The sequence below is a fragment of the Otolemur garnettii genome, unplaced genomic scaffold (assembly GCF_000181295.1).
Source record: "Otolemur garnettii isolate 467f Iridium unplaced genomic scaffold, OtoGar3 scaffold00022, whole genome shotgun sequence".
In the NCBI taxonomy this organism is placed as follows: domain Eukaryota; kingdom Metazoa; phylum Chordata; class Mammalia; order Primates; family Galagidae; genus Otolemur; species Otolemur garnettii.
The window spans coordinates 15,878,272-15,891,541 of NW_003852417.1; the positions used below are offsets into that span (position 1 = coordinate 15,878,272).

The 13,270-nt window shown below is 49.8% G+C and overlaps 1 protein-coding gene across 1 annotated transcript in view; it reads right to left on the bottom strand.

Moving 5' to 3' along the window:
- Positions 1-582: 582 nt before the first annotated feature.
- ADCY3 (adenylate cyclase 3) overlaps positions 583-13,270 on the bottom strand; it is a 92,372-nt gene continuing 79,684 nt past the window's right edge. Inside the window, 11 exon segments of the mRNA XM_012803722.2 lie at positions 583-1,015; positions 1,685-1,809; positions 2,416-2,539; positions 4,017-4,136; positions 4,706-4,852; positions 5,858-6,016; positions 6,794-6,875; positions 8,120-8,185; positions 8,440-8,699; positions 10,656-10,772; positions 11,535-11,622. Of these exon segments, the coding sequence (XP_012659176.1) occupies positions 833-1,015; positions 1,685-1,809; positions 2,416-2,539; positions 4,017-4,136; positions 4,706-4,852; positions 5,858-6,016; positions 6,794-6,875; positions 8,120-8,185; positions 8,440-8,699; positions 10,656-10,772; positions 11,535-11,622 (1,471 nt within the window). The 3' untranslated portion in view covers positions 583-832.

The window sequence follows — 13,270 nt, forward strand, 5'->3', positions numbered from 1 at the left end:
ACAGTGACCACACTCAGGATGAATAAAGCTTTTAATAAAACAGTCTTGTTCTTTATCAATACCTGTAAATTCTCTTTTAAAGCAGTAGCAAAGGCGACTGTAGCAACAGCTCAAAAGGCAAGGCAATATTGGAAAGTGTTTTTAAACAGAAGGTTAAAAATATAAATGTAGAAGATCTGTTTATATATTTTTCTTTCAGAAATAAATTTCCCTCCCCCTACCAGGTGGAAGGAAATATTGCACTTTCTGCTCTCATGACTAAGGTGACAGGGGTTCCAGAAGAACCTTTCAAGATTATCAGGAACATCGGGACAAGGGCCATTTCACCTAATCAGACCACGGGGAGACAACCAGGTCTCCAGGAGGAAAGCACTGCTTTCAAGTTCCAGCGGGAAGCAATGTCCTCCAGCAGTGTCCTGCCCTGCCCAGCTCCCACCAGAAGCAGAGCTTCCCACCTGTGCTCCCAGCCCAGCGGCACAGGCAGTTCTATCCCACCTCTGCTGCATTCCTGCTCACAGTGGCCAGGGCTGCCCTGGGGCAAGGAGGGCAGGGTTGGAGCCAGGGCTCTGAAAGGATTATTCCAGTACTATGCCTACGACCCCTGCTCTGGGGACACTACAGGCACACTGAGGAATAGTACGGCCACCCTCAGAGCTCACATATCCACAAACAAATGAAGGCTTGAGGAGATTTTTAAACCTAAAGTCTATGTGAATGTGCACTTCAGCAATTCAGGAATGTTGGGACTTGATAATTTGTCCTGTTCCAAAGCCTTTCTTTGATAAAATAAATTCTCCCTTCCCATTTGGATTGTTGTGGGATCAAAGGCTGTTCAGGAATTGTCTACCACCTGGTGGGGCAGTGTAACAGAGGAGCCATTAGGGAAGGCAGCTGGCTTCTCCCGTCCCTTCAAGAAAAAGGTCAGCAGCTCCCCCTTCCCCTTCACGAAGATGGGACCTCGCCTCACAAAGCGGAAGCCATACTCTCGAAGGATGACTTGTGTTTCTTCCACCACCTGTGGTGGGAGAAGAGCACAGGAGGGCTTAAGGTTAGAGGGTGAGACTAGGCTAGGGGTGGCTGCAGGGGCTTTGGGTGATTGGGGCTGAGCACTGATCCCAAAGGTGCTAACACCTACAAGTTCACAGGTCCCAGGTGACATTGGGACCCTGGTTGCTGTCCTCCAAACCTCCCAGGGCCAAGCCCTTCCATCCCACCCCCAGCGGGCAGCAGATGAGAGGAACAGAACATCAGGTGGTCGGTGGGACCTCCACTGCCCTATGGGAACAGCCACAGGTAGCCTGTGTGTCAGCACTACTGTCTGGGAACTTTTACTCCTATGTCCTCTCCTTCCCTGTCCCTTTTCTACCAGACCAAGTTGATACAGATTAGCATTGCTTCAGTGATAAGTGTTGTCGACACAAGATGTCAAGAAACTGATACCAAGAGGCGGGTTATTCTCATCCAGAACTTAAACCTAAATTTTGCAAATGGGTTCAAGCATGTTCTCCCTTCTGCTAATGCAGCTATAGCAGAGGCATCCCTTGCAACTCCTGCCCTTAATCTCATGGCACTGCTGGCTGACTTCTGGGCCAGGTGAGGAGGCAATAGTGCATCAGCCAAAAACCATTCTGATTTTGTTTGCACTCCCTTAGTCTGAGCACACTCTCAGCCTTGTTGGACGTACCTGAATGTTGCCCATGACCCCTGTGGACTCCATCCTGCTGGCTACGTTGACAGTGTTGCCCCAGATGTCATAGTGTGGTTTCCGGGCTCCAATTACCCCAGCCAAAACCCCTCCTTTATTCATGCCTGAAGTAGAGGCATAACGTTAGTACAGCCACCTGCCAGATCCTGTCATTAGCTTTTCTCAGAAGCCATTCTATGGAATTTGGCACCTAAGCCTACCACAAAGCTCCTAGTTAGGTAACATGTCATATTCTTTGTTAAACTTGGCTGAGTTACTGGACAGCAGAAGTTGTGTGTCCCATTTATCCCAACCTTACTGTGTGCTTGGTAAATGTCAGCTGCCCCCAATTTGCTAACTTGGCACAGTAGTGGCCCACTTTTGCTGGTGTTTCGAGTCTCACCAAGAAGGAATGAGATTTCGGTAGGGGGAGATGGTGATGTTAACTCCTTTCAAAAGGCAGGCTGGTCTGAGAAGAGCCACAGAAACCCCGTTGGAAAGGCAGATTGCTGACTGCTTGAAGGCCAGGCTGCCACTGGAAACAGCAGGGACAGGTATAGCTCGACCATCTCACCAGATTTTCAGTTTGATGACCTGAAGAGACCGGACTAAAGGTCCTTCAGGTCCCTTCTAGCTCTGTGAGTGTGAACCTCCCTGATCCACAAGCCTCAAGTCTTCCTAAGCCTCTTGTCCCTGAATCCAAGGGGATACACGGTGCCCGGAGCCCTCACCTATGCGCAGCATGAAGTTGTTGAATGACTGGTTATTGATGTTGGTGAGCGTGTCCTTCATGGCAAGTGCGAAGTCGGCCAGGTCAGCCAGGTGCTGCCAGCGCTCCTTGTCGGACTTGTCCTCCTGTGCCAGAAAGCCCCAGAGGATGCGTCAGGAGCCATTCAGCCCTGGGACTGCAAAGCCTGCTCACCTTCCTTCCCTTAGCCATGTTCTGCAGTGGATCCCTACACCTAGTTGTTTGAAACTTTGTTTCCTTTCTCCCACAAAGGAGTCAGCAATCTCGTTAGCTCCAACTTGTCAGTATGACAGAGTTCACATGTGTCTTCTAGCAGATTGGGGGCAAAGACTCAGGAATGGTGGTAAGGAAGACAAACCCTGCCCAGCTCAGCTGTTTAGTGTGTACGTGTCTGGTCAGGCATGAGGCAGCTCTGCCTGCTTGATAGTCTCTGAAGGTGACCCTGTCTGGATTCTTCAACTAGATAAGAAGCATTTGAGGATGATGACCTGCCTTAGACATGTTTCTTTAACCTCATCCATGTAGCAGAGGTGGCAGTAGCACTGACAGCCTGAGACAGCCGTAAAGGTGAAAGAGGATAACGATGTTTTAAGAACAGTGCTTGGGGCGAGGCACATTGGATCACACCTGTAATCCCTGTGCTTTGGGAGGCTGAGGTGGGAGGATGGCTCGAGGCCAGGAGTTTGAGACCAGCAACATAGTGAGATCCCATCTTTAGAAAAAAAACTGAAAAATTAGCTGAGTGTGGTGGCATGTGTCTATAATCTAGCCTGAAGAGCCTAAGCCAGGAGAATCATTTGAACTCAGGAGTTCAAGGTTACAGTGAGCTATGATGATCCTAGTGCACTTCTGCCTGAGTGACAGAGCAAAAGCCTTTATCTTAACGAAACTATTTTTTATTTTTACTTTTTTTTTTTTTGAGACAGAGTCTCATTACCTTGCCCTCAGTAGAGTGCTGTGGCGTCACAGCTCACAGCAACCTAAAACTCTTGGGCTTAAGCAATTCTTTTGCCTCAGCCTCCCAAGTAGCTGGGACTACAGCACCCCCCACAATGCCTGGCTGTTTTTTTGTTGTAGCTGTCGTCGTTTGGCAGGCCTGGGCTGGGATCAAACCCACCAGCCCCAGTGTATGTGGCCAAGCCCTCTTAACAAAACTGAAACCCAGTACTTGGGACTTGGGTCCCCACAGCTCATTTCCTCTCCTGGAAGCTGTCTCACAGAGCTCACCTCGGAGTTTTTATCACTATGTAATGGTACAGATGGTTCCTGCTCCCCAGTTCTTATGAGAGCACAGAACCTTGAAGGGCCTGTCCACAGTGCACGTGAATAATTTTAGTCCAAAGCTGTAGAACAGTGATGGGGTTTGTGTGTGTGTGTGGTACTGTTCTCTGCTCACTGAACTTTCTCAATAAATCCTACTTCATATTTATACTTATTTACATGGTGCTGGTGGTGTGTGTCTCTGAGCCCTTCCCACAACAGCTCTCAACTTCTCCTTTACTCTTGTAATGACATTTCCCACATAGTGTCTTGCCTCAGGGAGCTCTTCCCTGTAGCCATGGGGCAGGGATCGGGGTTAGCTACCTTGCTGGAGCTGGTAAAGCCATTGGTGTTGACATCTGGGGTGACTCCTGAAGCTGCCATGTAGGTGCTCCCAATGGTTTTGATCTTGGTAATGACTCGGAATTTGGGATTGTCCAGGAGCTGAGATCGGGATTAAAAAACCGTCAGCAGAGTCAAGGCAGATGAATGAGCCATCTAAATGACAGATGTGCCTATTTCAAGGACCCTACAAAGCATCCTAGAGTCCAAGAGATGCTTTCCTATAAAAGCTTTTATTCCACTGCTTATCTACCATACGATCCTAGGCAAACTTCCTAACTTCCTGAGCCTTAGTTTCTACAACCTTAACACTGAAATAAAATTGCCAGTCTCCTAGGGTTGTAAAAGCATTTTCCTTAATAAATAAGTTACCTAATAAATGTTTGCTGAAGCTGAATTACAGGGTAGGAGGAATCAGAGGGGCCTCAGGATCCTGTCTGGCCAGTCCTTATCCTGTGACCTTGTGATTTCCCAGGCTCCCAGCTTACCCACACAGACCCCACAGTTACAGATGGCTGCAGAAGTCCATATACTATCAGAGGACCTTATCTGGGAAAACATAGCTGGTCTAGAGTAACTCGAACTTCTCTTAGGCTTCTGTAGCCTGTCCTAGGACGTAATCTGGAATGGGCCAGCTTTGTGCAAGCTAAGGAGGCAGGATGAACACTCACGGAGTCAAAATCTGAGATGATCTCATTGAGGAAGCGCAGACACTCAATGCCACCATTATTGATGCTCTCCTCTGTGTAGAAGTCAGCAAAGTTGGGCAGGGAGGCAAACATGACTCCAATCTCATCATATGACTGGCTGTACAGCTCCTAGAAAGGCAGGGCTAAAGGGCTCAGAGTCTGGCTGGGTGATGTGCTACAGCAGGGCTTTTCAACCATTTTTATCTCACGGCATACTTAACCCTATAGTTAAACTTCAAGGCACATTTAAAGTATGTTGATCAGAAAAAAGAGTGAAAAGAAAGAATATATTGTGCTTTGAACTTCTTTTGAAAATCATGATCTTTAAAAATTTTCCCAGTATACCAGTGTGCCACGGCACCCCAGTTGAAAATCACTGTGCTAGAGGACCGCGCCTACCTTCCACACCTGGGTGTGTGCTCAGAGTTGTGGATTCACACACCTCTCCAATGATACCAACTTAGGATGATTAGAATGTAGCTCTCACTATTTTGAATAAATAAAAGAGCTTCTCTGGTTCCTGTAACAGCCCCAGTTTTGAAGAGGGTACAGTGGACGTGGAAACTTCTATTTTGAGAAGACCACAGTCGACAGAAAAGTGGGCTCTAGCCAAGGTCTTGTTTTCTGAAATGCAGCCTCAGAGATGTATGTCCTGCATAAATGACGTTCACAACAGTACCCTTTATAAAAGGCCCAAGAGGCGGTGCCTGTGGCTTAGTAGGTAGGGCGCCGATCCCATACACCAAGGGTGGCGGGTTTGAATCTGGTCCCCACCAAACTGCAACAAAAAAATAGTTGAGCACTCTGGCAGGCGCCTGTAGTCCCAGCTACTGGGGAGGCTGAAGCAAGAGAATCACCTAAGCCCAGGAGTTGGAGGTTACTGTAAGCTGCGACACCACGGCACCCTACTGAGGGCAATAAAGAAAGACTCTGTTTCTTAAAAAAATAAAAAATAAATAAATAAAAGGCCTGAGAGACACTTTTTCTTACAGCACTGATGCCATTTAGGTCCAGCCCTCCTGCAGTCCCCCCGTAGGGAGAAGGTCTAGGCCCAGGGGGGCTCCCTGAGAGGAGGGACAGAAGAAGACAGTGGCCTCCGGGGTCTAGGCTACACCTGAGGCCTTGCCCCCTCACCTCATCTCTCTTTTTAGACCCCAGGAAATGGCGTGCCACATGTTCAGGCAACATATTGGTGACCAAGGCCTCGTTCCAGCGTCGCATTTCATAGACACGTTCTTTCTGGTCATGGACTTCAATCTTCCACAAGAATAACGTCCGTGCCAGTTTCTCCACCTGCGGACACAGACAAGGCAAGATGTGTGTTCTAAGCTGGGTGCTGAATGGGGGGGTTCTGCTTGGAAAAGCTGGAAGGGAAGCAGCTAAATGGTAAGGGAAGCAAGACCACAAAAGGATTCACCTGATCAGAAAGGCCACCCTACCCACCCTACGGCTTCAGTGAGGACCGTGGCCTCTCATTACAGCAGGATCTAAGGGGCCTTCCATGTATGTGGGGCCTCCTGGGATCTAACTGTAGCTATAGGTCTGTCCTGTGGAGGTGGCAGCAATGGGGATCTCCCAGGCCAATGTGCAATCCTATTTCTAGCGGGGTCCCTTTGGCTGAGAAGTGACTTGGGGAGGTTGTACTTTCCCTGGAAGTCCACTGGGGGGCACTTGCGCTAACATGGAACTGTAGTCCTCCTCTGGGTCCTTTCCTGCCCTCTTTTCCTCTCTCTCTCTTCTGGCTCCATGGTCAGTGTGCCAGTGACCTCTGGCACCAAGGTGAGTGCAGACGCCTGGAGCCTGGCCTAGTGGACAGATTTTACCAGGCCTTTGTGGCAGCATTCCCTCCTCTCCTGCCCCAGCCCCAAGCTTCCTTCACCCTCCTGGAGTCAGAGGACAGGTACAGAACTGTTTTCCTTGTATTCATAATCAAGGAAGAAACCAGAATACAGAAAAGGTGGTGGCTTGACTGGGTCACGTGCCATGATGGGTAACGGGAACCAGGGTTCTCAGGAGCTTGGGTTCTTAGCCACAGCGAGCACAAGAGGAAAGGAGGGTGCAGGCACTTACATGGCGGGAGAAATAGTAAAAACTCAGCGTCATAATGAGCATCATTGCTGTCATCGAGTACTTGGAAGGCACCAGGGGCAGCCTGCTGGGCAGAGAGGGATGTGAAGGGGAGACTGAGACTGCAAAGAAGGTCAGGTCAGTCTCTCTGAAGGGCGGTGCTGTTTCCTGTCACGCTGGGCCCTTCCACATCAAGTCCAGATCCCCAGGAGGGTAACGTGTTCTTACATCACTGGACTCCCAGGCAGCCACCCCTGCCCTCCCTGCTACATTCCATGTTCACATCAGGGCTACACCCTAAAGGTAATAAACACTGTATTGCCCAATTGGTCAGAGGCAGTTACCTGTGTAGGAATTTGGAGAAGCAAGAGACATAGGACTGGGGTCCAATTTCACCATAGCTTTTTATAACTTTCATCCCCATTTTCAGGTAGAACTACAGTTAATTTCCATTACTATACAGTATTCTAGTAGATGGATATACACAGTTTATATATCCATTTACTGTTGATGTCATTTGGGTTGTTTTCATTGTTTTGGGGGCTGTCTACAATGGACATTGCTGCTCTGGACATTCTTATACATATCCTGGGGCATATAAATTTCTCTTAAGATACATATATCTGTATGAGGAGAATTGCTAGGACATGGGTCTATTTTCAACTTTACTGAATAACTTCACATTTTTTTCTGCTATGGCTGTACCAATTTATATCCCCACCTGGAGGGTAGGAGTTACCACTGTACTGGATATTGTCAGACTTTAATTGTTGCCAAATTTCCTTGAAGGTCTCTTCAAGTCACTGAATCATATAATGCCAAAATCTTAACTCTGGAAGGGACCTTAGAGAATTCTAGTTATGGAATATAAGACTCAGGAAAAGTGACCTGTCTGTGACCCCACAGAGAACTCAATAACTGCTGCGAGGGTAGAATCCAGATATTCTAGTGTGTTACTTTGCTCATTTTCCTGCTACTTGTCTGCCCTGCCAGCCAGTTAGATGCAGCTATTCTTCCTCATTCTCCATGAGCGTCTGTGTCCCACCCTCCACACCCCACTGCTGCTCTCCGCGCTTCTCTGTCCCTGCTGCAGAAGAGGCCCAGGTGTGCAGGTCTATAGGCCCAGATGTGCAGCTCTATAGGCCCAGATGTGCAGCTCTATAGCAGAGCCATCCTGCCTCTGCTGCAGCCCTCCTAGAGAAACACATGCCAGACTGCGGGCCTTTGGGAGCGTGAGATCACAGGGATTGGCCTGTTGTATTCCCTGTCTCCAGAAGAAGGTCCCTAAATGCAGACCGGTGGGAGAGTGGGGGGGAAGGTGGCCCTTACCGGTAAGTGCCATTGAGCCCAGCAGTAGAGAGGACCTGCATCTTCTCCAAGGCCATCATAGGAAAGCTGCCGGACAGATAAGAGCACACTCAGGCCCGCCACGAGCCACACACTGAGGTATCCCCCATCTTCCACTCTCCCCAGATCCTAGCCACCCTGTGACATGTCTGTGAGAATCCATGCACCCAGGTTCCCATATGAGCCTTTGACAAGCCCCAGAGGCAGAAAGCCACCTCGGTAAAAGCCCACAACCTTGAAATGGGAACTTGGAGGGTGGGAGGAAGGAGACAGTGCAGATCCCCAATCGGGTTTCATCTTACTTGTGTTCCTGAAAACGTTTGTGGTCATATTCATCAAAGATGGAGCTCCAGGCATAGAGGTTGATGGTGGCCACAGCACCCGTGACAAGCAGCATGAGAGTGAGCTTCACCATGTGGCTGACCTGCACCAGCATGATGGTGGCGATGAGGGACAGCACGGCAACATAGTTGTAATACTTGGGGTTCTCCAGGCAGCCGCCCTCCACGTCCATCCCTGCCGTCCCGTTCCTGGGTCCTGAGTAGTACTGGAGACAGCTAAGCTGGAGGCCGGGACAATCGGGAGGGAAACACATGCAAGGAGACAGCAGAAGCTGGTCAGAGAGGGCTGCACCATGGCAGTGTGTGTTCAGCTGCCACCTCCCAGGGCTCCCTCAGAAACACCACAAAAGATAGGAAAATTTACCAGGAAATAAGCATTCAGAAGTGAGTAATTGCTACTAAGTTTTACCATCATCCCATGTGATATTCATAAAAATTCTCCAAGTATTTTTAGTTCTGCCCCTATTATATATTAAATTCCCAGGCCATACTTGCCAAAAGCAGCACAATTAGCAAGTAGTGAAGCCAGAACTAGGAGCCAAGCCTTTAGGCTTCGAATCCAACGTGCTCTTCCCTTTCCCACACCACGCTGCTACTGCAGGAGGGGCTGTGGCGGCAAGCCTCCGTGGACCTCCCTGTGATGATGGCCAGGCTCTGCCCAGGCACTTCCATCTGGGGGACACTACCTTCTGGAGTCTACTCATGGGTTTTACTGCCAGGCAGATGCAGCTAGTAGGAAGTGCGCCCATAAGAGAATCAGGCCTACCTTTTTGAATCAATACCTTTAATCCACTGGGGATTGTCTTGCTTAGGACAAGTTCTCAGCGTATAATTCTAGTGTGTACTAAGTTTCATTCCTCCCTAGTTTTTACCCCTCCATGGGTAATGGCATCACCAGATGTCCTGCAGCAAGTCTGTGACCATGTTAGACAGTGGTCTCCAGACCTGGGCATAGGCTCCACGGGGATTCTGACATGCAAGGGCTCTGGGGCTTCCCTCCCCTGGGTAGTGGGCACCATGCAACTCATGGGCATGTTAGGTTCCACTGCTCCTAACACCTTTTTCTGGCTGGCGTCCTGATGAGTTGTGGCCCTAAAATAGAGGTCTCCAACCTTTTTTACCCCCTCTTTGTTCATTAGAAGAATAAGAGTTGTCTTAGACCACACATTAAATATATAAACATTAATGAAAAAAATTAGCAAAAAAAAAAAAAGTCCATGCATACTTTTCATGATATCCAACACCAAAGAAAAGCAAAAAAGGTTGGACACACTGTCCTAGAGCTTTTTATACTAAGTCAGAATAAATCTCTTTGCTGAATTTATTCTTGTGAGTAAACTATTAAAGAAAACTACAGCAGGTAGTATGACCAACATCATATTTGAGACCAGGTAGGACTGTTTAAGAGCGTGCACCTGGTACCACCAAGACTGGAGGAGGCTGTGACAACTGACCAGAGAACCCACTCAGAGCTCCAAGCGCTCGGTGCTCAATAAAGCCCTGGTGGTTCTAAATCAATAGGTCTGGGCTTCTAAATCCTGTCCCTTCTCCCCAAGAAGCATCTTTCTGCCCCCTTATTCCCACCTCTCCCTGAACAGAGGAGAACAAAGAACAGAAGATGCTTTTGTCTGCCCGCAGCCACTTGGGCTCTGTGAAGCTGCTGTCCCCCCACCTCCCCTACAGGAAGGTCTGGCAGTGTCAGATGGGTGATAGAGAAGCAGGATTACAACCCCCCAGTCCCCAGCAGACACCTGGCACCAGCCACATGGTAATGAGTGCTAAGGTGTGAGAGCGCTTGCGAGTATTGTGCACCTTACAGGGAGACAGGAAGGAAATGCAGGTCTGGGATTCGGGACTGCTTCAGTTCTCGGCTCTGTCACTTATTGGCTGTGTGACCTGGAGCAAGTGAATTAACCGTTCTGAGCTTTAGTTTCTTCGTGCTAACTTCTCAGGATTGTTACAAAGATTAAACGAGGCACTGTATGTAAAGCACCTAGTGCAGGACTGGGCATAGGCTCTTGGAGTTTGGGAAAGGCCCCGTTTGGGAACCTAGATGCTACTCCAAACCTGCATCTGGTGGTGGGAGAAAGGACTGACAGACTGCTCCTGCTGCCCACAAAGAAGCCCTTCCCCACTGAGAATGAAGTGTCCTTTCAATAAGGACAGCAGGAGCTCACCATGTCCACAACATTCGCCATAACCAGGATGAAGATGGCTAACATGGCCCAGGTGTTCCTGGCCCAGCGGGTCCGGTCAATCCAAGTTGAGAAGGCCACAAGCTTCTTAGGAAAGGCCTGCAAGGAGGGAATTTGAAGGGCCACAAGCCTTTGAACAGCCGTTTCTCCTACAGTCATGACCACTATGGCTGCCCCCATACTGCCCCCTGGCTGACCCTGGCTGTCCCAGGAACCGAGAAGGGAGTGCTTTGCATGCAGGTCAACTGACAACTGACAGGCACAGAGCTGTGACGACAGCACATGACTCCTGGTGCTATGTCAGTCCTACTCAAGGCATCTGTGTGACATGATGGCTCCAAATCACAACCCTTCCAGAGCATATAGTGACTACCCCAGGAAGCTGCAGCAGCTCATGCTCTCGCTCCTAAAGGCAAGGCCAGCACTGGGAACACGTTCAGGGCTGGCTGCTCTGGCTAGCTACCTGCTTCTCCTGGGTAGCCACCTGCCAGATTAATTTTCCTAAAACACTGCTTTTCTCTTATCATTTTGATCAAAAGTTCTGCCGGCAGCCCAGTGTCCAGAGTTCTAAAAGAGGAAGCCTTCAGAATCGGGGCCACTGTCTTTCTACCCAGGTCCCATCTATCCAGACTCTGCCTTTGTCATCACACTGCAGCCCCATAGCCCACCCACAAGGCCCAGGGTGGGTGCTCAGCTGGTGGCAAATGAATGGTGCACAAAGAGATAGATAATGCCTGAGCCATCCTATCAGAGATAGTCCATCAGGATTTAACCAGAAGGCTAACTCCATCAGCACCCACCTTTACAGGGATGCCACTTACTTCCAGGGCTATCCGAGCCCAACAGAAAAGTGCCTCTTACCCGGGGAAAGATGGCTGCCAGCGAGCAGGTGGTCAGGATCAGGAGGAGAATCTCCCCAACCACAAAGGTCACGTAGTTTGTCATAAGCCTGTGACAGAGAAGAGAGGGATCAGAGGGGGCAGTGTGACTGGTTGAGGGGCTAGGAGAGGGAAGGAAAGGAGACATTCACAGGAGACCCCCAGCATGACATGCGTCTGTACAGGAGATTTCCTTGTTGACACCGGGAACTCATTACTGCAGGCTGCACAGAACAGGACTAAGGGGCCCTGACCACAGGAGGTACCAGCTGAGAGCAGGCCTGGGATTGTGCCACTCTCCCAGCTGTTGCTGCTGGCTAGAACATTTCCCAGAGAGGGGATGACTCACAGATACCTTGGGCAGAGCCCAGTAAAAACTTAGACGGGGTCTTAAGAATGTGCATCTGCGGCAGCTATGCTGACAGGACAGAGCGTGAGCCAGGGAGGCTCCCTCACTGCAGGGAGCTGCTAAGCGTTTGCCTTTGACCTCTGTACAGAGCTTAACAGTGGGCACGTCCCTCACATGTCCACTTATCTCATTAACTACAAGAAATGTGCTGTCTCCCAACTCTCCTCTCACCCTTCCAGCTAACCCCTCCATGGAAGGTACTTTTGCCAAGAGTCCCAGAAACATCCGTGTTGCTAAATCTGTCAGATTCTCAGTCCCTTCTCATCCCTCCTTGAAACGTTTTCCTTGCTTGGTTTTCAGCCCCAGCTGGTTCTTGCCTGTGTCCCATCTGCACACACCGCCATGCCAGCGCTCAGCCCATCCAGTCTGCACTCTCCCTTGATCTCATCGGTCTCCTCTTCCTGCGTATGTAGCGGCCATCTCAAACTTAATGTCCCAAGGCAAACTCCGGATCTTTGCCTCTTATCTCTCCTCTTCCCACCCTGGTTAATGGCAACTCCATCCCACCAGCCACCCAAGTCAGAAACTTGTCCCCCACCCAGCCTGTCAGCAGATCCTCTCAGCTCACCCTTCAAAATGTGTACAGAATCTGCCCATCAATCAGTAAAATTCCACTTATCATCATCTTCTCTAACTTCAGCCTAGCCCGAGTCACTATCACCTTGCAACTGGTCTCACTGCTTCTACCCACCCCACCCCCCTTTTCTTTTGAGAGAGAGTCTCACTATGTTGCCTTCTGTAGAGTGCTCCAGCGTCACAGCTCATAGCAACCTGAAACTCTTGGGCTCAAGCAACTCTCTTGCCTCAGCCTCCCAAGTAGCTGGGACTACAGGTGCCTGCCACAACACCTGGTTATCTTTTGGTTGTAGTTGTTATTGTTTGGCAGGCCCGGGCTGGGTTCAAACCCACCAGCTCAGTGTATGTGGCTGGCACGCTAGCTGCTGAGCTACAGGCGCTGAGCCCCTGCTTCTATCTTGCCCTCTGAAATCCTTTTCAGATACACGTCACAGCAGGTGATTCCCTCACTGGCTCTTGCCTCTGACCTTACAGGTGGAAGACAGCACCCCTTCCACAGTCTCTGATGCCTCAACTCTCTGACCCTGACTCCCGCCACGCTCCCTGTCATGCCCTCCCTCCCAGATGCACCGTCCCCTTGCTCCACCTTTATACCACGTCTGACACAGGTGTCCCCGGATATCCGAAGGCTCCCTCCTCACCTGCTCCAGGGCTTCCCTGAAACACCACCCTGTCAGCGAGGCCTGCCCTGACCATTCTACATCAGAAGCAAACAAAACCAAACTCCCCTGCAC